General features: G+C 39.7%; 1 protein-coding gene across 2 annotated transcripts in view; it reads right to left on the minus strand.

Moving 5' to 3' along the window:
- Window positions 1-22,877, minus strand: part of igf2bp2a (insulin-like growth factor 2 mRNA binding protein 2a) — a 48,229-nt gene extending 25,352 nt beyond the window's left edge. For both annotated transcript variants that reach the window (XM_068329689.1, XM_068329687.1), the window contains exons 1-2: window positions 22,383-22,877; window positions 21,189-21,249 (exon numbers count right to left, since the gene is read on the minus strand). In XM_068329689.1, coding sequence (XP_068185790.1) covers window positions 21,189-21,249; window positions 22,383-22,557 — 236 coding nt within the window. In that variant the 5' untranslated portion in view covers window positions 22,558-22,877. The remainder of the gene's footprint in view (window positions 1-21,188; window positions 21,250-22,382) is intronic.
- Window positions 22,878-27,072: the final 4,195 nt, after the last annotated feature.

Raw genomic sequence — 27,072 nt, forward strand, 5'->3', positions numbered from 1 at the left:
GTATGTATGTATGTATGTATGTATGTATGTATGTATGTATGTATGTATGTATGTATGTATGTATGTATGTATATGTATAAACTCCCATAGTATCCGACTGTTTTAATAAGGATGGAGCGGAGACCCTTTCTGTGAAGTGCTCCCCCTCCTCTTAAGGCATATCTGTTGTTGTGGAGCAGAGATAACAAGATTTGTGTGAATTTAGTAGGTGGTTTTGCTGTTGCCCTTAAGCAACAAATAGTTCTCCTTATTAGTCCTCAAAGAAGAGAAACAAACCCTGAGGCAAATTCTCAGCATCCATGTTACCACGACAACCACTGTATGTAAAGGTGCATTGTAACCACAAGCTCTTGCTACAGTTTGTTGTTGTTCCCTCAAGCCTTTAAGTATATGATTACTTAATGGCAGGAAGAGCTGACAGAACTCCTCTGAGTGCACATAAAAAAATGGAATTTATTCTGTGTGGCCACAGACCTGGTAAGGCTAAAACATAATTATCAGTGTATTACAGATTATAGTAAAGTTAATTTTCAAGACATTTCCTGGAAATAAGGTGATTCTAATTGAAGAATGGCAAAAAGAGGTAATGAATGTTCAATTTCTACCTTTTTGATCACTTAATTAAAAGAAAATAATTGCATGCACATTGTTTTTAGTCAGAGCGGGTCTGCATACAAAATGAATAATGAATAATGAATGAAGTTTTGCCTGGGTTTCAGTTGAGTTTTTGTTCAAGGGCATTCAGACTTCCTGAAGACAGCTGCTTCAGGTGTTACCGACACTCACAGCTGCACGCCGAATGTGAACCCAAGCAACATAGTTAGCATGAAGAATCCAAAACAATTAACTCACAGTGCAGTGTTCTGTATCGAGAATTACATAATTCTTCTCCGCTGAAGTGTCACCTTGAGCAACATTTCACATGCATGAAAGTGTGCGATCCACTGTGGGATGTTAAAAATATTAATTCTTGCAGCTTTACTAAACAAAACAGGAATGACACACGTTACATCACACTCAGTGCCTCTATCTGCAGATGGTGTCATATCAGTTGTTTTTGAATGCAGAAGAAAACCTTGATTCTGTTTATGAGAAAATTGTTCAGCTCTCCACAGAAGGAGTAAAGATAGTACAATAGATGCAATGTTTGGTTCATCTTAAGGAACATACAGTAAATGGTGTTTGCAAAACGCAGTAATTTTGTACAGGTCACAGTTTTAGTTCTGTTCAGTTTTGTGAAATCATTTATTCCACTAGGGCATTAATTAACAACTCTAAAAATGCTGAAAAATTAATAAAAATGCTGATCTATGTACAATTATAAAAAACATTTCAGCAATTCCTTTTTGTTCCCCGTTTCTTTATTTTATTTGTAAAGATTTTTATTGGTACAGCAGTGTAAACAAAGCTGTGCTCCATGGTGTTGCTAACCATCTCATCTCCCAGTGCAGAACTCAGGTGCTTTCCTCTGTAGCCCTCAGCAGCTGAGAACTCATCAGAATTCAACACCCTCACCTGCCTGCCTGCTTCTGTTTCGTGCATGTGTTTTTATTTTTGTTTATTTTACAGTGGTACCAAGGTACCATCCAAAAGACTCACAGGCAACCGGCTTTCCTGCTCCCTAAAGCCCACATGAACAGAAAAACATAAATAAGGAGCGACCGCACTTTGTGTCTTCATACATTGCATATTGTACAAAGTTCACAGTAATGCCAGAACATTTCAAGTAGACTATTACAGATTACGTGTCACATGATGGAGCATACTTTTACTTGACTTGGCAGAATTTTTTTTTTTTTTAATGCTTTAAGCAAAACAAGTCATTCATGCAACGTGAGAGGCAGCTCAAGGCGCTGTATGTTTAATCTGATTCAGACCTCAGTCATTATCAGTTGTATCCAAATCTCTATCTGCAAGAGCTGGTTACGATTTTCCCTTCATGCTCAGAGGCATGCAGATAACATAGTCAGGATATAACGATGTTATTCAGAGGAAGATAATGCACATACAGACGTTCCTTTGGAAGGTCTGAAGCTATTTACATACTGTTGCGGATGTAAAATGATTTTCCATTCTCACATATAATTGCCATGAATTAATTTTCAGTTGGTGCAAAATGCCACAGGGAGCCCAGCTGACACAAAATAAATTTTCTGCCGTCATGCTACTAAGCCAATGAAATGAGTCTTTTAAAATGTTCTGCCCTTATCGCTGTGGCATTAAGCATTTCTATTTTATTGAAAGTGCTTTCCTTTGACAAAGCACTCAGTGTGGATCTGAACATATATTTACACAGCAAAAATTAAATTTTACATTTCCAACTTGGAAAAGTTTATGGACATTCAGGATTTGCTGTACTTTCTTCCAAGACAGTGTACGACTACGTAGCAGAAATCACTGAATGAATGTGCAGCGTGTGACTCATAAATGGTTTGTGATGATATGATACTACTAAGCGGAAGCAACAGAGCGAAAAATGTTTTTAAGGTTAAATGTCATGAAGACCTAAACGGATGGGGAGCAGAACCGGATGCAACACCTACACACTGACTCACTCCAGATCATTTAAATAAATAACATTTCGATTCTCGTCTGATCTTTTCCAAGTTTAAATATTTCAAAGTCCCTTTAAGGCATGTTTTAAGACGGTGAGCTTTGAATAGTAAATCTGCCTTGTGTAGTTTTTACACAAAAAAATAGTTGAAATGTAATAAGATGGCAGCTGCTCCTTCCCTCTCTAAACATAGTATGTATGAGTCAATATCAGGTTAAACCACTAGACACAAATGCCTGTTGTTCCTGCACCTATGTGCTGCTTGAGGCAAATTATGATTTGTGATTCTGTCCTTTAAATATTGTCTTGACATGTTTATCTTCCATCGGCCATCACACAGAAGAGCATTTACCCAACAGCTACATATAATGAACTTGTACAGGCTTATTAATGGGATGGGAACGAAACATTATCCAGTCCTTTGTGTGTGTGTGTGTGTGTGTGTGTGTGTGTGTGTGTGTGTGTCTGTGTGTGTGTGTGTGTGTGTGTGTGTGTGTGTGTGTGTGTGTGTGTGTGTGTGTGTGTGTGTTCGTGCATGCATGCATGCGTGTGTGTGTGTATGTACATACTGTATATATTTACAAACACACACACACACACACACAGTTTAACACACTAATTTCTGCTAATTCCGCAAAATGCAGAACAAATTCAATGAGCTATGATTTCAACATTCCATATTAATTTAGCGTCACGATAACCTAACCCTCCCCAATGAGCCTGGAGCGTCACAGCAAATAAACAAATTAACAGAAGGATGACTGAAGTAGTCTTGCAGAGTCGTGTGCCACACCACTCTGTCCTGTCCTGCATGCATCAAACTCTGCTGCACTGTAAAACTATTTCACTATAAAGTTACCCTGAGTCACAGGCAGCAGCTTTGCCTAACTGTATTTTACAATTACAATATACTAAATTACAATATACTTGGACATATACAATGTTACTTGTAATAGATAGATAGATAGATAGATAGATAGATAGATAGATAGATAGATAGATAGATAGATAGATAGATAGATAGATAGATAGATAGATAGATAGATAGATAGATAGATAGATAGATAGATAGATAGATAGATAGATAGATACTTTATTAATCCCGGAGGAAATTAATAGTGCACTATAAGGCGTACTGGACTATAAAGTGCATCTGATTATAAGGTGCACCTTCAATGATGGGGTATTCCAAAACTTTTTTCACAAATAAGGCCCACTGGATTATAAGGTGCACTGTCGGTTTTTGAGAAAATTAAAGGATTTAGGTGCGCCTTATAGTGCGAAAAATACTGTAAATAACTGTGTGGGATGCTAATATATCCCGTATTGAACAGTTTACGTGTTTCTACTAAATGATAAATGGACAACGATCATACAACACCTGTCTAATCTTTAGGTTAAGAGATAATAAAGATCCATGCAGGGAAGTCCCTACTTCACTGTAGGGACCTGTGAGCAAGGGTGAATCTATATATTCTTTTTAGCAGGTGTATAATAAAAATGCTCACTTTTATTTAGTAAGATTCAGAAACAGGTCTCAAAATGTATCTCTTGAACCCTTTTACTCTCTCATGATGAAGTTTACATTTTATGGTACATTAATGTTAATACAGCCATTCTAGCAAAACTCTGCAATCATGTTTAATCATGTGGTAGAATACCCTCAGTCTCAACGCGTCAGTGAATGTTAATAGCAGAACAGCGGATTTCACTCTATACGTAAAAATATGCCCGACTTCTCTGCGTCCCCATCACAAAGAACATTGTCAGCAATGTCGCTGACACACAATCACAAATACATTGTATATGTACAGGTCACTGGTCTCCTCTACACGCAGCCACTAATGCATCTAGAGTTGTTCCTCCTCACACACCTCAGCGCTGAGAGCTGGTGGACGGTGGACACCAGCTCACACTGCAGTCGTGCAGCGTGTGTCTGCTGTCAGCTGCTCCTCACTGCTGCTTCTGTTGCTTTATGTTGGAGTTGTGCAGTGTGTTCCTTTGGTCTGATCCTTTAATCTGCCGACTATACGGTATTATACTGTATCTGGGAGGCTGAGCCAGCCTGCCAAAGCTGGAGGCAGAGTTAACCTGGATCAATACCGCACGAAACAACACTCAACATTACGCAAGCCCTCAAACCATTTGTTATGCTTTCGTCTCCCGTCTGTCTCCAGCTCATCTACAGCCTGTCTGTCTTGGTCGCTCTCTAACAGTCTCACCGCTGCATTGCTTCACTTGTTCACACACTTTAATACGGGTTGTCTCCTTCCCCACCTCCCCCCATCTGCAGGGTAGGTCCTGATTTTCTTATCGTTTGAGTTTTTAAGGTCATTACTAAATAATTAATCATTTCAGAGCTGAATAAAAGATACATTTTTTGCAAAACGTTAATGGACATTAATGAACATTCACATCACAATAAATAAAATTTAGCAATTAGCATTTTGAATGTTAAGATTTAAAGCTTCTTTACTTGAATTCACTTTTAAAAAATTGGTTTTGTCGTTTTTGTATTTTTTGTGTGTTGCAGACCAAACAAATTGACCTGAACATAAGCAAGTAAATAGATAATGAAAACTATTGGGAGCTGAATTATTTACTTAATTACAAATTTGAATATAGAGCGAAAAGTAATATGAAAAGCAACATACTAACACATACTAACATTTAGCCACATACTAACATTTATCTATGCTGATTCAATGTGAAGACTGTAAATTTAATTTCAACATGGTGCCTCCTAAACAGATATGCAAGACAAAAAAGTGAAAGTAATGGGAAGTAAAGTAAATAAAGTGAACTAACCTAAATAAGCCGTCAAGAGATTAACAGAGCAGTAGAATTACTGACACACAATGTGTGTGTGTGTGTGTGTGTGTGTGTGTGTGTGTGTGTGTGTGTGTGTGTGTGTGTGTGTGTGTGTGTGTGTGTGTGTGTGTGTGTGTGTGTGTGTGTGTGTGTGTGTGTGTGTGCAAACAGGTTTAAGGTTAAACTCACATCAATAAAGCGGTTCCAGTTCAGAGACTGTATTTACTGTTTGCAGAGGGCAAGAATACCGGGGTGAAAAAGATAGGCTGAAAGAAAAACTCATCCTCACTATTTTCCTCAGTGCATCTGTAAAGGAGCAGTTGGTTTTATTTATGGGTGTGTGCCTCTGCACTGGGTGGAGTCAAAGAGGTAACAGTCTCTGACATGTTAGTTAAATCGTACTTCTTCCAAAATCTTAGACCATCATGTGGCTACAAAGTGGCTTGAAGTCGCTTTATCCAAGCCGGACTGTAATCTTGTGGTTGAAATGGCTGAAATGGCTTAAAATGTTGGTGTGAATAAACTGGATTTTGGATGATGCCCTTAAGCAGTGTGATTCTAGATTAATTCAATTATTGGTAGCGTTCACAGGGGTGTCAGGCCAGATCGATATGCAATGACTACCAGGGAAAATATCCTGAGTTGACATCGATATCTGTGGTTTGAGAGCCAGAGCTCCACTGCCGAGTGAAGCAGGTGTGGGATGCAGGATTTAAAGTGAGACAAAGCAGGTGAGAGAGAATTATTGGTGATTGTGAAAAAAGCCTCAGGTAAAGAACTATAAAGCCCAAATCTGCAATTCTTCAACTTGCAAACTCTGCTGCTTCTACAACGATTCAGGTCTGTTTGTTATTAGTATTCCCTGTGTGATTTTACTGAATGCAAACTAAAAAAAAAACATTTCAAGGTAGAAATCTCAAATTTTTAATACAATCAAACTGTAGGAAGCAATTTTTTCTGAAGCACAGAGTCTGAAAGTTTCAAAGGAAAGATGACCTCTGATTAGTGGATATTCATGGTTGCAATCCACTAATTTAACAAATATTTCCATCCCAGCTCCAGCTTACGATTGTCCTCCACACAGAAACGAAAAAAACAAATCTGTAAGCATTTACAGGGCCGCCTGCTTTCATCACTCTTGACAGAAAACATACCAGTCTGGTTCTCCCTCTGGTCCTCTCCTACGCTGGAGGGACTATAAGGAATGAGGAGTGACCTGAAAACCTGGCCGCTCATTCTTTAAGACAGCCACAACAACTGCTCTGAAAAGCACTGAGTCAGTGTGAAAGTCTGGCAGATCTGAGCAATTCACAAATACAACAAGAGTCATCAGGAGAGAGAAGAGTTGGTGTACCATCATTCATACAAGCTGTCATTATAGCAGCGAGCTACTAATAAATATACATTACATCATTCCTGGTATACATGTATAAAAAAAACAATGTTATATATAAGGGGTCGCGCTCTGAGTGTACCCTGCCTCACATCCCAAGTCTGCTGGGATAGGCTCCAGCAACATAACGAAGATGAATGAATGAATATATATAGAAAACTGTAATAGTCAAAATACCAAAATGAAACACACATATATGAAGTCTTAGTCAAAAATTTTGATTTTTGAAATACACTCCAGATAAGACTATCTGACAAATACACAGCTACAGCTATATTACCCGCATAAAAAAAAGATTTTCAGCATTAAAATCTACAATATTTCTGAATTTCTTACAAAAAAAAAAAAAAGCAACCACTGTTAATACAAACAAGTCAGACATGGGTGTTTGTGGCATTTCCTTAATCTACCCTGATTGACCAAATCACATCCTGGGTGTGTGTCTGTGTATTTTCGTGTGTGTGTGTGTGTGTGTGTGCGTTTGTCTGGGTATTTTTGTGATTATGTGCAGCAATGAGAAGGTAGCAGTGATGTTGTAAAAAGCTTGACATATGACCATCAAAGGGTCAGCAGCGACACTTGACCAACGGAACACAACAGACTTTTCTTCTGGCGCAGGCGTGTTTGATGTGCCGTCTCCATCAGTTCCACATCCACACCACTGTCTCTTTGACATCACACTTGTCCTTTGAAGCCTGTCATTCTATACCTCTAATTTATTCCTCTGTATCATCAAGCGGTCGGAAGCTGGATTGCCTGCTTGCACCACTTAAAACAAGACCATCTTAAAAATCATCTCTGAAATGAACTGTTGCCTCCAGCTTGGGGAATGGCAGGAACACAGCGGCACTGTAAATACACACACACACACACACACACACACACACACACACACACACACACACACACACACACACACACACACACACACACACACACATGCAATGACATGAACACATGCACACAGAGACGTCTACTGTTGTTGAAGAATTCCACTAGCGGTAACCACGACTCTACTAAGAATAAACCGCCTGTCTCTGTTACACTATCTGATAGGGCAGCTCACATTCAGCTTACAGTACATTACATAGAGCTGGATGCTATTTACATCCGCTCACTTATAGCCGGATTCATTCTGCGCTACTCCTCTGTGCCAGGAGAGTCCTGAAAATGTGTGCAAAAGGGCGACAATAAACGCTATCGTTTGCTTTAAAGTCAAATTTTATATTAGTCCATTAAAAAATTCAAAAAATTCTGTTCTGAAGCTGATTTGCCAAATTTTCCAGAAAGCAAATATCTCTCCTGATATTTGAAATTAAAAACACTACATTCCGCTAAACCCTCATTCCAATCTTGAACCAGAGGTGTTCTTTACATGTGATCCTGTGAAGTCTGTATCATGTTCTTTTATTTTTATTTAAAGTATTTAACAGTATTTTATACAGACATCACATAGACGTGGTCTTTGTTTCCTTTTTAAAATAATCCTAGGGGAAATGTTTTTAGTGTACAGTACACTAATATATACACCCGGGGTTCTACAGTACCCAGGGTGTACTCCACCTTTTGCCTTATTTTGCCCCCCCGACCCTGTGAGGATACGCAGTTAGAGACAGGATAAATGGTGCTAATAATAATTGTAATAATAATTAATATTGATTAGGGTTTTATCATTATAACAGACAGATTGGACAGATTGGTAGATTACACAACACTGTCATTTGTATTTCATGAGTATAAACTAGGATTCAGTTTCAGATATTAGAGGTGTAAAAACACGTGTTAATTGAGAAATGGAAAAATAAGTTAGAAGACTATAAAAACAATGGTGTGTGAAATTATATTTTTACTGCTGTAATTTTCTTGTTTTTGCAAACTAAGAAAATTTTGGCTGCTACTTTTTTTTTTTTTCACCACGTGATAAAAACCGTTTTAACAAATAAATATGGCTGTAAAAAACAACAGAGCATTTTTAATTCAGTCTAAAGCAGCAATTTGGTTTCTGTGAATTTAGGTAGGAAACATGACATTTTAGGGCAGCAGTAGATAAGTCCGCTGGGCCCAAGGCTGGATATCGGAGGTCGGCTAGTTCAAGTCCCATGTGAATCAAAAACATTTGGAGTGTGAACTGGCAGTGGAGAGGTGCCAGTTCACCTCTGAGCACTGTCGAGGTGCCCCTAAGCAAAGCACTGCCCCCCGTCCTGGTGCACCCCGTGCTATTCAAATATATTTCTTCTTTTATTAAACAAAACATGAACTTGGAAGGAGGTTGAGGACTGTTCACAGTTAATGAGGATCAACATGTACAGAATGGATGTTGTTCAGTAAACGTATGGAGAAAAAATTGCCATTTTTATCTGGCTGTAAGAGGAACAAGACCCTATCACCTGCTTTCAATGTTTTCAAACCTGTAACAAGAAGTCCTGCGTCACTGCCTCAGCGTCAAATATTTACATTCCCAATGAAGTCCATCTTTACAATTTTCGGTTTTAATTAAATATGTGTATGTGCTTCATTTAATTTGACAGGGGTCAGCATGTCAATCTCTGTCATACTTTTGTTTACATGCATTAGCCGCAGATGCTGCAATGCTGCCACGGCAGCTGCCAAAGAATCAACTCTCAATACACCGACCACTCAATCAATCAACCAGTTAGAAGGAATCCTAGCATCTTTTTTGCTCGTTTCATGCCTGGTAAATTACTTGTAAGGAGAGCACCTTTAAAAGGGGGAAACGTAATAATCTTGAAAACCTCACGACTGCCGTAGCTCTCCTCATGTACATTAGAGCATTGCAGCTACTACACCCAAGGGAAACTCTGGGAATAAAATGTTTAGTGAGACAACCACAAATTGAACACTTCAGGATAAAGTATTCTGCTCCTCTTGGGAAATTTCAGACAAGGGTGAACTTTTTTTTTTTTTAATGCTCACAACCTCTGCATGTGCAGCTCGCTGCATCATCCGATCCAGTACTGAGCCGCTCTCCTTGCAGCCTCTCTTCACGTACACATGCTGCTTCCGTCTCTCATACTGCGATCGGGTATTGGCATGTGCTGTTCACTTGGGAAGGAGACAGATGGAGCCTTCCTACTCTCTTGCACCTGCTTAGCCCACTTTACCCAACTCATCTCTCAGCTCAGCAAATCATAATCAGGATCAAGCACAGCTGCGTTAAACAATGGTTTACGGCATATCACAATTGCCAATGGCTAAACACACGACTTCTGATGAAACTAACAGACGGCCTGAAACTGCTGCTACGGCTCAGTTAGAGAGAAATCATGAGCTGGGTGGCCAACAATGGGTTTAAGACAACAGCAGCTTCTCCTCTTGACAGCGTCATTAAAGGACTCATTGAAAAATTTAACATTTATTCACTTTCACTTAGAGTCACTCAAGCACATCAATCCACTCATGTTTGTGCGCTAAATATGAAGCTACAGCCAACAGACGATTGGCTCAGCTAAGTTTAAATTATTATTAAAAACATGAAGAAAGAGCTAAACTTTCCACATCCAAACATAACAAATCCTATTCCAGGACACTAACGGCATGCTAGCTCACCATTATACTAAGTTGAGCTGATCAGCAGTTGGGTGTAGCTCATATTAATGGATAAACAATCAGATCAAATATCGTACCCAAAAGAAATAAATTCATTAAAAAACACACACATAGATTTTTCCTTCCTCTTCTATTTTTGTGTAATACCTTTTGAAACAAGGCATCAAAAAAAGGATTAATAATGGCACGCTCACATAAACACTTATTTGGACGTATAACCAACAGCTGCCTGATTTACCAGCATTGGTATGACATCAAACTGCTCTCTCTATAAAAGAAAAGTTAACCAGGAGGACAGATGCTATTGGGATGGAAAAGAGATCACTTTGGCTGCTTTTCACAAATTTGCAACTGATATGAAGAAAATGAAAGGACCAGCATGATGCGGTACTGAGAGACGACAGAACAGTTCATTTTCCAGTTTTGACAGACTAACCTGGGAACTCTGTTTAAATTATTTAAACTGGATCATTTCCTGTGACTCAAAACATAGAAAGTTTGAATGCACATAAAAAAAGGTTTCATCAGAGTGTTGAGTGTAAAAATCAAGCCAAAATCTCAGTGATAGATCAAACCTTAAATCTAACCTCTTAACTAACATCTGGATGAATAAGAATCCACACAAATATAAGATCAAACATGGGCATTATAGTACACATGGCTTCCTTTTCCGTAGTCTCTGATGAGAAATCCTGTTTGTGTGTGAATCCTGCCAGATTTTGCTAAGAGAGGGATGAAGCCGCCCCTAGAACCGCCGGCTTTCACCCAGCCAGCGTCACTGACAAGGGGGGTAAATGCTGCCCTCTATCAGCAGCTCTCATTTCTGTCAACACAAGAGCAGATAAACACGCACACACGCTCACACACACACACACACACACACACACACACACACAAAAGGGGGACGCATTGGCTTGCTGTAGGGAAAGCACGTGTCTTTGACTGGGAAGTCCTGTCCATGTCCTCCTCTTCCATCAGAGAGGAAGTCAGCGCGAATGAGAGGAAACAATCATCAGACTGTGCTCCAGGATGTGTCAGATGCTCAGCTGTGTGAGGACCTTACTGTAGATTAATTGTTCTCTTTTGAGGTGGGTGCACTGTGGGAGAGGGGTGTCCCAGCTTTTGTTGCATACATATGGAAAAGGATGTAAACGGTAGTTCACAAAGGATTTACGGGTAAGAAAGATCACGAAAGGGGTCGAGGCTGTGACACAAATGGACATTGCACGCTGCAGTTTTCATTCAAGAAGGAAAGCAGTCTCAAGGATCTCAAGAAGATATAGCTTTACATTGGCATTTTTATTGAAGCATAACACTAGGCTATGTACTGACTGTCACGTAAAATCAGAACTCTGACCACTGCACTGCCCCTATTGGGAACCACGAGCGCATGGCTGGACTGTAGACCTAACTTTACAACTATATACATCAAACTCCAGGGAAATGGGTGTAAATTACAAAGTCCCTTAACTGACTGGTGTACATAATACATTCACGCTGTGATTTTAGTGTTCTGACAGTGACATCAGAAGATCTCAAGAGACCCTTGAAGGCTGTCTTCTCAAGCTGTCCACTCGACCCGTGTTTTTTCGGTTCCTCTGCAGAACATCTTGTGTTCTTCATGATAGCAAAGGACTTCAGATTCATTTCCTGAAAATATCCATCATTCATGTTTTCTAAGGAAAACACACACAAAAAAGGTTTCCATGGCAACATAAGAACCTAACCTTGCATAGCTGGAAGTGAAAACAACTCAACCTGTAAACTTACATGGACAAACTCAAAAGCAAAGTGGTACAGTTTTTGTTCCCTTATCATAATCATACAAATTTCAGAGGATGTCTTTTGACATAATCACAGAGACAAACTGATATTAGAAAAACCATTAACAGTAATTTCTAAATCGGGACACAGGGGTGTTTGTACAATAAGTTGATTTGGTCTAACCTCTCTCTATTCTGTGCCTAAACTGCGGTCCATGTTACACTAAGTGGTCTCCACGTCACACAGTGTGTACCCATGAGGTCTCCCACAATCATTACTACATCACTCCTCTGTGGCATTTTAATATGTGTTGGAAGCAAGAGATCTAGCAGCAATCCAGCGGGAAGTTTCTAAACTTACTTTAGACAGTTATGTAAACTCAGCTGAAGAATAATATTTCAAGTGCATATCCTTTGCAGCCATTTACCACAATTTCCTGTTTATCTTCATAAATTTGTGTTGCTTTATTAATTATTTACTATCCAGCAAAAGATGTTATGCACCACAAGTCAAACCTGATCCAAAACCAAAGCCATAGCCCAGTAACCCCAATTTATTTTTAAGTCAAATTGATTTCTAACAGTGATATATCCCGTTGATGGAGCTGGATTTCATTTAGATACCATATTCTGTATGGCAGACATTTTTCCTCAGGAGCCACACGCTACTTTCTTTAATAAATGAAAGAAAATGTCAAAAATTTGTCACAATGTTTCAGAATATAATGGGGTCTGTTCTGGATCAAGATCCAACCTCCACTGGGGTTTATGAAAATCCACACAATGGTTCTAACAAACAGACGTGTGAAAAACATCATCCTCCTGGCACAGGTAAAAATCCAACTACCTATCGCCTTCTATATGGCTGCACCAAGGACCAGACAGAAATGTAGGGGTGCACGCTGCACCCACACGCTCGGCCCCCGCCTGAAACATTACAAGCAAGGTAAGTGAATAAAAAAATGAGAATGAGGTCGAGGTTTAGTCACAGCCTTTTTTGTGTCTGATCTCCACCACTCAACACACTTGCATGGGATTTGCAGCATGTGAGTATTACAGCCTGGGGCTTACTCTGACTGGCTGGTTAGAAGTGTTCACCATATTCATTTCACCTGTTCAAAAACCATCAGCGATTTAAAGTTCCAGCAGGAGCAATGGAGTTATAATGGTGCTGAAGCCGGACAAGGACTGGGTCTGTGTGAGAAATGCCACCTGCTGTATGCTTCAGCTGCTGAATCTTCATTGAGAACACGCCCTTGGGTGTGCACTCGGAGCACTGGCACACTGACAGGTGAGATGTAAGTTTACATCTGGCACGTACCATTCAGCTGGGATTCACTACAGCTTTTCTGTTTCTCCAGTGTCATCCTCAAACTGTATGTGAACACACACACACACACACACACACACACTCATATATATATATATATATATATATATATATATATATATATATATATATATATATATATATATATATATATATATCCACACACATATATACACATATATATACTGTATATATACACACATATATATATATACTGTATATACTGTATATGTGTGTGTGTGTGTGTGTGTGTGTGTGTGTGTGTGTGTGTGTGTCTGTGTGTGTGTGTGTGTGTGTGTGTGTGTGTGTGTGTGTGTGTGTGTGTGTGTGTGTGTGTGTGTGTGTGTGTGTGTGTGTGTGTGTATGTGCATAACACCCCCACCCACAACGCAAAACATGCTGCACACACAAATAGAGACAGACTGAGCAGCAGAGGGACATAGAAAAGGAAGGAGAGACAGAGCAGCTGTTACATCTTCAAATTACTTCCCCCCAAAAAAGATCTCAGTACAACTGTGCTGCTCATAATCATGGTTTATAATTCATTAAATATTCACATGCAACACATTTAATATTCCAGCGATACATCAAAATTTGCTTAGCAAAAAACAGCATCCTCAAACATCTGTTCATAACGTCAGTATATCGTGCACAGGACTGTAGAGATGGTCACAAATTTAGCTTTCAAAAAATACTAAAACTAAGAGTTTTCTCATATACCAAGGGCTTGCCTTCAAACCATTTCAATGATTCATTTTCATGATTTTTACACTGCCTGCAAATTTCTGTGACAAGGTTTTTTTGTATTCTCTCTCTCATTACCCTAATGTGCCCAAACAATGGACACAGACATTGTTTTGTGGTTTTAGCTCGTCTGGTTGTGACCTACAGTGTGTCTTGGCTTGGTGTTTGTGTCTTCCATGCCACTTTGCGTGCAGCTCTGTTTTGAGGGGAACGAAGAGACTGTCGTTACTTTGAGGAGGAAGAATCGCATGACTGTGATGTAGGAAAAAAGAACAGTTCACGAGTACACACGATCAGGAAACACAGAGGAAGATTAAGAGGGGGAGACTTTGGTTCTGATATGTTTTGCCTGGTGGACATCAGAAAATTAAATCATGGGAAAGAAAAAATGTTTTACAAATTAATTTACTTATTAATTCTTGGAAAAACATTTTTGGTCATTCAGAAGTTTTAATTCCAATAATCTTCTAAGCTAAAAATATTCCTACCAGCACAAGCTGTTTACATCAAGTCCATAAAAGATTAGAGTCTCAAATCAAGGGTGCTCATCTTCAATCGATAAGAATTTATTTTATTTCAGACATGGCCTGTCCATCAATTACTCTCATCATTAAATAAGTGCTAGAGAGGCTTAACTATGATGTACCACATAATAACAAAGGGAGAAGAAAGGTGCTGTTTTCTTCCACTGAATTGCTGATACTTCTTATCTCCAACTAATATACAGTATAAAGCATCGGAGAAAAGGAGAAATAGTTCAAGTGCGCCCCCTGTGTCCCTGTAAGACACAAGGGGTGCACTTTAGCTAGTTCTTCCTGTGGTTAATCTCAGCAAAGAGACCCTTCCACCATCTCTGGCCTGGCACCCTCTGCTGTGGTAGAGAACCTCATGCAACTCCTGAAGAGTCAACTACATAAGGGTTTCTATATCCACAGCAACCCAGTTTGTCTACTGGTGCCTGTTTAGAGACTCGTCAGTGAGAAGGTAAGTCTGAGTCAGCTCAAAATTATCTAACCACAATACAGCTTGTCTCTCTACTTAGATTCTTCTCGTCTCAACATTAATTATGACTGGGGCAGAAGAAAGTCTTAAGGACTGTTTTTAAGACACAGAGCCTGAAAAGTCACCTTACTCATCCCTTCAGAAGCCAAAGCAGGTCGACTCCCATGTTAGATCTTGCACCTCGCCCAGCCAGTCCAGCTTGCTGAGGCAGGAAATTACACTGAAAACATTTTCACCAGTTTGATTCCTACACACACAGCATCATTCTGAGACTAATGTGTGTAATTAACCATAACCCTCATATCTGGTGCAACGTAAAATAATTTCCCAGAAAAGTGACAATCTATTATCCTACAGTTTATCAGCTGCCTCTTGGTTACCTGAGCCACTCTATCACACATCATCTGTAGAGCATCATCCCCCCTGAATGTTGGGGTTATTTTGCATTCTGCTCTCACTCAACAAACCCCAACCAGACTAACTTGTAGGAATTAAGTCTCTTGCTGGAGGGGGTGTAGCAACCGTTAACAATCTTGACAGAAGAACCTGTCCTATATCTGCTGCCTCGTATCTCAATGCCAGCATTTTAAAATATATTTCTATTAATTCCACTGCTGGCTCTCAGAACATTCAGAAAGACACTATTTCCTGTCTCTACGCGCCTGACCTGTATATAGTGTTGTCTTCCTGCATGACTGGAGTAGTAACTTGGTGCACAGAGCAGAGTAGCTTATCCCAATGTTCAAGTGCAGGACAGGTTTCCCCCAGATTGGTTGTTTACATCAGTGTTGATTCACTGGACCTATACCTCTTTCCTCTTCTGACATCCAGGTGCTGGAAGAACAATGATTGTCCTCAGTTGGTCGTCATTCATGATTAAGCCGGAATCTGAAAATGTCTCATCAATTCCCCGCCACCTAACCCCTCCTCCATCCTGGGTTGCTGCAGCCATTTCTAATTCCATATCAGTGCTTGTCAGACTTCAGATCTCTGGACGTACAACCTCGAAAAGTAAAATTACTATCCTACCTATGATTGACAGATTTCCTAAAATGGTCCACTTTATTCTTCTGTGTCTCATGTATTTTCCGCCTGTGGTTTTGCTATAATACGGCCAGTTTTTAGAAAGTCTCCTGCTCTCGACAGGGTCCCTGGTAGTCTCTCCTCCAGGTGTCATCCGCGCTCTAACCTTCAGTACGAACCAAGGGTTGAAAACTTGACTGTGCTGACTCTTCGCCCATAACTCTGCATCGTGGTAAAACACCTCATTGGTTGAGTATGTACTTAACAAGCTATTCTAATCTCCCTCGCCATTTCAATCTGAATACATACAGTATATCAAGCCACGTTATTCTCTGACCTGAAGAGGGAGCTTAACATCCTTTTGGTACAAGACTTCATCTGACATTGCCCGAGCATCCGTGCTGAACATGACACATGCAAGTGGACAGTTGATCAACAGAGCCCACACACCCTACCACCCATTACAAGGGGTGGAGTCTCACCAGGTTATTTAAGTCATGTTTTAATATTATCAGTCTGTTATCATCTCCGTTTCGGTCCTGTGACTCATATCCCTCTCATTTCAGATCCCCTGCTCCTCCTGTGTTTCCTCGCACGGTGATTGCCTAGTTACACTCACCTGTGTCACGTTTATTCCCACCTCTCGTGGTATTTAGTCCATGCTCTCCTTCTTCTCTGTGCCACTTTGTGTCGTAGCATTGTGTCACCGGTCCCCAGCCTCCCTTGTTGCTTGTGAATGTTTATCTGCTTTTTTCAACTTCTGCCTTCTCTTTGGATTTAGACCTTGCGTGTCGAATTTTGGACTATCTGCCAGGATTTTTCTGAACGGTAAACTTGATCAGTAAATTATTTTTACTCTACTTCCAGCGTCATGGATGTGTGCCTATCTTTGTGTGTGTGTGGCTTTAACAATCAGCAGTCAGGACCTCAATCACTCTCCCTGAAGTGAAACCACTTCGAGATAAAAATGCTACTTACTTTTTTTTTTTTTTACATTTGGCACAAAAAACAAAAAGATCATGTTTTATTTTCATCACTTACGCCTTCCACATCACCTCACTGCTGCACGTGAGAGTTAGCAAAACTGGTTAAATCAATATACTGTAATGCTGCAGCAGCGCAACAGTCATGCAACAGGTTTCAGTGGAATGTGAATGATACTTGACTAATAAATAATGTCCTGTATGCTTTGATGCACAATTTGATAACAGAAGACATCCAAACTCTTGTAAGACAGTCACGCAAACAGTTTTTTTGATTCACACTGTTGCAGTTTTAGGAGAAAAATACGCTACTCTGCCTTAATAAAACTCTTTAAATGTTGTACAAATTTAGAAGCAGTGGGATATGGGGATATAATTAAGAGCAATAAAAAAATCAAAGACTTCAGTCAAGATACGTAAAAAAAAAATCCTTTCCCGTGTAAATGAAGAACTATCAAACAAGGTGTCGTTTTCTACATCTTACCAACATTACTTTACAACACAGGGACTCAGCCAGACATAAATTGTTCGGTAACACAAACTATAACCTCGTCTTCACCCTTTATAAGCAAAAATCAAGACAGACCAACCATAAGTTAAAAAGACATCCGTGAAACGCTCTTTGACAAAGTAATGAGCATAGTCCAAAGACACATTGCAAGTGTGCTTCTCTCACTCCACGTTGTGCGATCCCTGTGCCTCATTGACAGGTGAGGGGACACACGAGGAGTCAGGAGGAGGGTGCAGCGGATGTGGTTTTAAAGGGGAGCCATCCCGACAAAACTGGAGCCTGATTTGGAGAGCTTCCTCTACACCCAGGGTAAACTGGGGAGTATTAATGGATTCAAAGTGGATCAACTGATGGCTATAATGTTTCACTGTTGTGACTCAGTGTGTGCTGACAACCCAACACACACATCTGCATGTGCACCACTGTGCTGCAATGCAGATGTTTACACCCATGTCTTGGTTTATATCCTTTCACAAGAAGATCTAACAATCAATGTGCTTTTATCAAATAACACTCAGATACAAACTTTATATGAAGATTCATATGAAGTGAGCAATAGAATTCAAGCCATGTTTATTGTGATTTAAACTAATGGACTAATGTAACACGAGAGTCAGGGTTCAATAACAAATTCATCACCCTTTTATTTTCGCTGCTCAGTTGTTAAAACTTGTAGAAATAATTAAGAGGAGATAAGGTTTGTTTCACTGCTAAATAAGCAAGTAAATGCCTGTTAGCTGTTCCTCAGGAGGACAGCTTTAAATGCATTTGTCCCTATATATGAAACAAGAAATCACCTCTTTGGTCATCAAACAACACTAAAATTTATGCTGCACCAGTATTTATTTCTAGTTACAATAGACATAACTACATTATTCTTTATGCTTGTTGCTTTGCATGGTAAAAACTTGGACGGAACTATTATTTTCTGATTTTTGGTATCAAAATTAAGATCAACTAAATGCAAAACAGATCTGAAGTTTTAAGCAAACAAATTTAATCCTTTGAACAAAATAATTCTTATTCTTCAAATCAAATCTGGAAACTTTAAATGAAGGAATTATTTATAATCGCTCTTTGAATATACTTTCCCTAGTGCTTCCTTTATTTTGATAATTAAACCATCAAAAGACTTAAATTTATATATTCAATATACATTACATAACAACCTCAGGTGAAAACAACAGCAACAATAATAATTACATACTATGTGATAGGAAGATTTATTACTACATGTAAGAATACTCAATAATTTCAAATCTGTTATTGTAGCACTGAAATCCAAAATGAATTTATATCAAGTCAAGTAACCTACATTATTGTTATACTAATCGTGTCAATCGATCAATGAACAACTTTCTAATTTTTGAAAAACTATTTTTGAAATAAGATAAACACTGCAATTAATTATTCTGCAAATTTCATTTAGCTCCAATTACTTAACAATTAATAATTTCTTTTATTTATGCTAAAATTATAAATCTCTAAATAATCTGAAGACTGACACTTCTTTAACTAATTTAATTAAACAAGGTTTGAAAAATAAACAGTGCTTCTAATGTACTTTAATTCGTAGTTCTGTATTTACTTGATTATTCAAAATGATTTACAAAAGCCACATCTATTATAGAACGAACACAATAGGCAAACAAAACACAAAATAATCTGATATTTTTCTATTAAATATTTCTATAACTAATTGTTAATGCCACTGATGAAGGCAATGCACAGCTTATCGCAAAGCAAACAACCAGCAGAGACACTTTATTTGAAAATACTTTCTAAATGTGCAATAACTAATTTCTCACTTGCTTAATATGTTCAAGACTAAAACGGTTTGAAATAACACATTAAAAAAGATTGTAAAAGACTGAGAATGTGCGCCACGTGGACCTTTAGGAATCACCACAAAATACGCATTATATAGGTTGAAATTATTTAAATGGTCACGGAACAATAGTTTTAATTGCACCTGAAAATCTCTAATTGTAAAGACACATTTAACGTGGGGCTTGAATTAAATTATTCACATGGGAGGAGAATAAACCTTTTAAACGTGTGATTTCGCCTTAATTCAAAAAGAACACCTGTAAGCGTCTTTACGCAGCACTCATGTCAGGTCGCCATGAGTTGATAAGGCGAAGATTTTTTTTGTTCAAGGGAAGTCTGCTGTGAGCTCGAACACACGAGAAAGCAGCTCTACCGATGGAACACATGCAGGCACATGTATGGAAATTTCCTCCATCTAACGCTCTGTATAGCCGAAGCAGCGTGCTTGGCCATCATGGCAGCCATTATGAGGATCTCCAACATTACCATGGCCTCTACGCGCACATGAACTGTGGGGAGTGGCGCAGCCTTCTACACCATTTTGCGCCCAGCAGCCTACAAAAGGCTTTCCAATCGAGTCATAAAGCGAGGAAACAACACCGCAGCTCGGCCATGAGCACGTTAGAAACGTGCATTTCCACTACAGCGTAACGCAAACAACTAAAAGCAGATGTAAAACAGGAACAGTGTAGATTTTCGGGTGAAACAAGGAACTATACTGGGAGCGCGTAAAGTCTGGGTCACGTGTTCCTCCACAAGGGGCTTGAATATTCACCTTGTTGTCACGCAAGGTAGTCTTTCTGCACAGCAAAAGGCGTTGTCATGAAAAAAAAAAAAAGGGGGGGGGGTGGATCCATACGTGCTGTGAGTGTATAGGCTGCATTGTGTCCCACAGGCGAATGAGCTCCTTACGCGCAGAGCACGTTACGTGGAGAAAAAAAAAAAGGCCTGCTTAATTATTTCCACGTAATTATAAGCTCGTAAATACAATTTGTGGAGAGAATGCATACAAAATGTTCACAAGACCCCCAACGCAACGTGGACTGTTTATTTTAAAGTCACCTATAGATTACCTCACAAATCTTCCCAAACGCACGATATTGCGTCCACAGTGGCGAGGAGACGCGACGCTGATTGGTATTCATCGCATCATACGTTGCAGTGTTAACATTCAAAACCTCACATTATGAACAATATGACATATTGAACAGCAATTTGTGATACAGCCCGATTGGAGTCTTTTCTGGGGGGGAAATGCAATCACACAATCACACCACGCGTGGCCTAACTTTGAATCCACTTTGGAACAGTGGGGACAGGCCCTTGCCGCAGATCACGCGATATGGCAGCAGCCACCATGTGTGTGTGTGTGTGTGTGTGTGTGTGTGTGTGTGTTGTGTGTTGTGTGTGATAGGAATGAGCTGTTCATTTGTCGCAGTTTCTCGTTTTGTTCAATCGCCATGAACATACTCTCCAATTAAAGAGCAACTGCTGTCGTTTAAAAAAAAAAACCAAAAAAAAACGCACACACACACACACACACACAAGTCAAGAAAAGAAGGGGAAATCAGCTTGCTATATTTCACAGCGGAAGCCTACAGGTCACACTGTCTGCCATGGGGCACAGTATAAGCGTAGGACAGTGTGGGGGGAGAGAAGGAGAGATTGTAGGCATACCTTAGTTTTTTGGGAACAGAGTAGTCCACCTCTATCACCTTTCCATGTAATTCAACTTTACCTGTAGGGACGAAAGTTGATATTGTAACATTAGCTTGTGCGTCATGAAAGCAACTATACAAGCATGTAGGCTTTCACAGCCACACTTTGAATCACTTCTCCAAGTAGGTGCGTCCCCCATTCAAATAGCCGACCCCTTCAAAAAAAAAAAAAAAAAAAAAGTAACACTACAAGGGCGCGTTGTGCATCCGGATAAACTGGTATATATAGAATAAAAACAACCACAGTGGAATATTTCGGGGTTTAAGCAACCCAAGCGCCCAAAGTGAAGCATGATAAGCTTTTATAGTATGGGGGGAAATGGGCAGCCATGCTTTCCACTCCCACAATCCTCACAGTGCAATGAGGGGTGTTTTTTTTTTTTTGTGCTCCCAGTAAAGAATGCAACATCAAAAGAGGTTTGAAAGGAGAATGGCGTGTAGTCGTTGTGTTCCATATAGGTGTTCTTAGTGTTGCCACAGCCCGGAGTGGATCTGAAGCGCTCCTGAGTGAAGCTCTGAACGGGGTTTCGTTCCTATTAGAGTGGCCTGGCGCAGCACGGAATTAGCGTCTCACCTCGTCCCCCCTCTCAGCTACCTGTTTATTAGCCCTTTCCTCCGGACCCCCACGACCTACCTCCAAGACACCTCGTAAAAACATACCTAGACATCAGAGGAACACGGAGCTGACAAGTTTTCCGCGATCGCTTCGCTCTGCTGTCGTCAATAAAATCAAGATAAAAAATAAGTGAAAAATAATTATGCCTACCCTGAACCATCAGACCATCCCATACATTCCAGCGGGTGATTGCAAAGTAGCGCTTTACACCATCGGAATCTCCAATATATAGGTTATTGTGCGCGTTACGACGACTGGTGTTGTCTTTAGGCTAACGGGCACCAAAGCTCTGAGTGGGTCCGATGATTGATCATTTATTCCATATTATTGGAGTGTACAGTGCTGTGCGTTCATCTAAACTCTGATGGTACACGGTTTGTGATCACAAAGTGTCCCAGACAGAAAGAAATAACAAGCAATACTTAGTATTTCATATTTTGGACACGCTGTGCTCTTGTGTTTTAACCCGTTCTTTCACTTTGACGCGCTGTGAATTTCCCTGTCACCAACAGCATCACTTATCAAATCCACACTTACCAGAAAGAGTCTCTATAGCCCTTATGGCCGAGTTCTGGTCGGGAAAGTCCACAAAAGCATAGCCGGATTTCAGTAGGATCTGATCGGGCACTGGTAGATGCCTCTCCACGAAAAGCTGCTTTAAGTCCTCGACAGTGACCGAAGGACTTAAATTCCCGATATATAGTTTGTACATGTTCTGAAAGGGGGGAGAAAAAAAAAATCTCCAAGGGGTGTCAGATCTTCAGAAGGAGAGAGTGGCGGTAATCAAATAAGCAGGAAATAAAAAAAATAAAATAAAATAAACAGAGGGAAAATTAAAAAAAATGTAATTGGATTTTTAAAAAAAATAAAAATAAAAATAAAAAACACCAATTACCCCACAGGAAAGTACTAAACTATAAGCGACCCCCCAGTACCAACTCTGGCCCTGGTCTAACTCTTACAACAGGGGGGAAAGTGTCGTTACGACGCTACTCTAGAGCCAACAAGCACCGCCTCTGAATAATATCTCCCTTAAATCACAAGAAAAAACTGTTGGAGGTGCATGTGGGATCACTCCTGATCCTCCAGCGTAGAAAGTGCACCAGGCTCCGAAAGTGGCATGATGGTCACTGGGTACGTTGAGCGAAGGGATGGGCTTAAGGGAGGCAGAGGGGTTATTTCATCAAATCATAATAAGGGCTGTGCCTTGGGTCCCCCCCGGGCTGGCGGAGTGAAAAAAAAAGAGCTACTGTGTGGAAAATCAAGTCGCTGTCACTATACTTGTCGTCCCAAACAGTGTCACTGATCCACACAGTTGGACTTTTATTTATTTATGAATGACACACACATGGGGGATCCACAGCGGTGGACGCAGGGGGTCCAGACCCCGCCATGGACGCCTGTATGAGGTGTATAATCCTGTTACGACCAGTAAAAAAAACAAAAACAAAAAAAAAGTATATATATGATAACAGATCAAATTCATGATCCTCAAAGTGTTTGGTTTCTGTGACACGTCTGCTAAAACATGCATAGAAACACTGAAAGCGATACATAAAAAATCAAGAAAACGTGGTTTTCCACGTTCAGACACCTGGAGGCCTTTAACTTTTACGCAACGTTCGTAAAGCTGATGACAAGTCCTGCTTTGCATTTTGACCTATGTAAAATGTGAACCTGAGCTAATATTTATTTTTAGAGTCTGATAAGGAGAAGCAAGGGCCTTCCTGGCCCTCACATGCATCTGGTACACGAAGGAGGCGCCCTCCACGCAATGTCACTCATCCACTGCTGCTCGTGTTCCAGCCAATCGTGCCATAGATTTCTTTTTTCTTTTCTTTTTAACGTAGGCGTGTATGTTTCGGAGAAAAACCAACGCTAGGTAAGTAAGGTTTTTTTTTTTCTCCACAACAATAGCTGAAAATACGGGGGGAGGGTCTGTGTGCATGCTGCAGTGTTTCACGCGTGGATGTTGTCTTGTACCCACACTGGGAGGGGCGGAGCCTGTGCGTCACGACTTTGAGTGTCTTTACATGTGACTCGCCTGTGTCTTGGAACATACTGCCACCCCACCGTAGTGGAGAGAGCCAGCAAAGCACGGGGTGACCGCTCCACGCCTCGTCCACGTCATGACGTGGAACACAGGCGTGTCCGAGCTGAGGCCTGTTCACACGTTCAACCTCTCTTTGTTTACTCACCTTCCCTGATGGATTGTTAACAGTTGTTGAGAGACATTTTGTAGAAAGATGTGACTAATTCAGAATTCTAAGGCCCAGTTATTACGTTTCAGCACTATATCATGATTAAAGTATAAATCACAATTATTCATTTAGGTATTATTGTCAAAATATACCATTAATCTTTAGCCTACTCAAAATCCGACTAAGTGAAAAAGATATCCCAAACAGTTTTTTTTTTTTAGATGCTTTTGTTTAACTTGGTAAAAACATGATGTATAGCCAGACAGCTATGAGGAATCTTAGCTCGTTCCTCAGGGGCAAATACCATCCAGTTGTGGAACATTCCAGGGTTTACCTGCTGCAACCATCATCTTCAGAGCACACCAGATTTTTACTATGGGATTCAAGTCAAGCCACTGTGATGACCAATCTTTAATGTTACAAGTGGCTTTTGAGGTAATCTTGGAATTATTGTCCGGTTGGAATGAACAATAATGCCCAAGGTTCAGCTTCCTCTGTGATGGCAAGATGTTTTACCCAAGGATCTCCTGATACCTGGTTGGAATCCAGGTTGCCCTCTGCATGCTGCAAGTTTCCAGTGTCCAGATCATCACTGTATTTCATTCTTCCCCCTCCAGAGATTCATCTGATACGTTAGCCCCTTAACTTTTGTTCCAGCAACCTGCACAATACCCGGAGTCCTTATGTATATTCAGCATTTCAACATCTGATTTGTGAAAGCGTCATTTACAGTATAAGGGATGGTATTCAGGGGACTGAATAATTTTTTGTTATAGTCATTAAAAGCATTTTTTGTGTATTAAATGTGAAAAAAACCCTTAAAATACCATAAAGCAATACTGTAAAGCATACTGTAAATACAAAAGCGACTTAAACTGCTTTTGACTTGATTATTGCAAACATCCGATAGTGTATTTTGTCAATAATTTTACCTCTAATCGTATATTAATTTATGTCTATTGAGATTTAACGCTTGATTCATTGATCGAACATTAAATTATGAAATTGAGGCCCAAATTTAAATATCCAATTTTAACTTCACTTTAAAATTCAAACAGCTACTGTACATTTGACATTGTTTCCCTGTTTACCAGTAAGTGGAGGGGGGGTGGAAGAGGCAGAGAGTAATGTAACCCACAATCTGGATTTATATACATCTCTTCCTGTTTTTAAAGCCAAGAAGGAATTTATTTGGCTGGGGGAGTTTCTAAGGTGTGACCAACCATGTGACATTGTTTTCACAGGTCTTCTTACTTGCCCTTCTTCTTCACATCTTGTAGTGTCTGATGTATTTTAATTATTGAAACAGTATTTAAAATAATATTCCCATTATGAACAGAAAACACTTTAATTAAAGGCACATTTTATTAATTTAAAATTAATTTAAATTTAAAATTTCATTAGTTTAAAACTTATATAATTACTACCTGCTTTCCATGCATAGAAGATACATTATTTTACTTTGATATGTTAAAAAAGGTCACAACTTAAAGCTTCACACATTTAGACAATCAGATGTCTCCCCAATCATTGTGTGGATAATGTGTTCAAACAACAATGTGATATCATATAATCTCTTCCATTTTGGGTTATTAATTACATTGAAGAATAAGCCATTCAAAAATTCTGTGTTGTACATCCCCAGTATTAATGAGATTTTATCTCCGTCTAGTTTGACACATAACTTACAAGTTCAGTCTCAAAGGTCTAAGCCTGTTATGGTGGGCCATAAACCCAAGTGCAAAGTGTCTATACTTACTTACAAACTGAACAAATGTACAGTTTTGAGGAAAGACATTCTTAATTCAGCTTTTTCGCTTGTTAGCTGATGTAAGTACAGTATTTCAGAGGAAATGCAAAATGTGGCTTTTTACATTTAGCTTTCTACACAAACTCCAGACAGACAGGCACAGCTGGCCACTGGAGTTAGATCTTGAAGCTTCATGCAATGGTTCAAAGTAAAAACATTCTGGGTTCAAGCCCTTCAACTTGCTGGGGTGTTTCTCTGTGGAGTTGGGATATTCACATTTGTAATTATGTTTGTGAGCCACAGACCACATGTAGATGACTGAAGACATTAAAATGATGGAAGAAGTGTGCAAAAATGTACAATTAATGTCAACGCACAACTAATGACTGTGATGGATTTAGTTTTTCTGTCTATCATGAATAGTGGTACAAATGTGTGACTGATTAGCAGGGGCATTATTAAAATTAGATTTATAAATTGGACTCAGTTAATATTAGCTTGTTAAACAGACTGGATGTTCTATCAGAAGTATTTTCAGATTAAAATTCCGTAAGTATTATAAGGGACTGTGTCTCATAGTATTTCTTTAGACCTTTATTTCCAGCTATAGCCATAGTAATTCAAATTCAACTACATAAATTATTTAATTCCATGACAGTAGGTCATAACACTAGCTTTGAGCTTTTATCTATGCAAGTAGGTCAAGGTAAATTTTGAATTCAGCGGTGTCTCGGGATGTTGTAGTCTGTGACTGCCTTGGTTCTAGTTTTCACTTGGGAGAGGAACGCACTTTAGATTGGACAGGTCAAATCTCTCCATCATTCATTGGTTTGACAGCTAAGGGTGGTTCTTCTTATTGTGGTTGAAAAAAACTACCATGTCACATGTGCGCTGGAGCCTATCTCAGCTGGCTATGGGTGAGAGGCAGGGTACACCCCGGACGAGTTGCAGGGCCACACATAGAAAAACAACCACTCAGGAACACACTCACACCTACGGACAATGTGGACGGATCAACTCACCCAAACTGCATGCTTTTGGTGGTGGGACGAAATCAGAAAACACGGAGAGAGCCCACGCAGACACAGGTAGAACATGCACACGCCGCACAGAAAGGAATCAAACCCTAAACCTTCTTGCTGTGAGGCAGGTACTGCACCACTATGCCACCTGTAATCATGTGATTCTTAGTTTTCTACATGTCATTCCCCCTCTCATCCCTGCATTGTCTTTCACCACAGAAAAGTACAGTACCACAAAGAAACAGGAGTCCAAG

Source organism: Antennarius striatus, chromosome 12 (genome assembly GCF_040054535.1).
Source record: "Antennarius striatus isolate MH-2024 chromosome 12, ASM4005453v1, whole genome shotgun sequence".
In the NCBI taxonomy this organism is placed as follows: Eukaryota; Metazoa; Chordata; class Actinopteri; order Lophiiformes; family Antennariidae; genus Antennarius; species Antennarius striatus.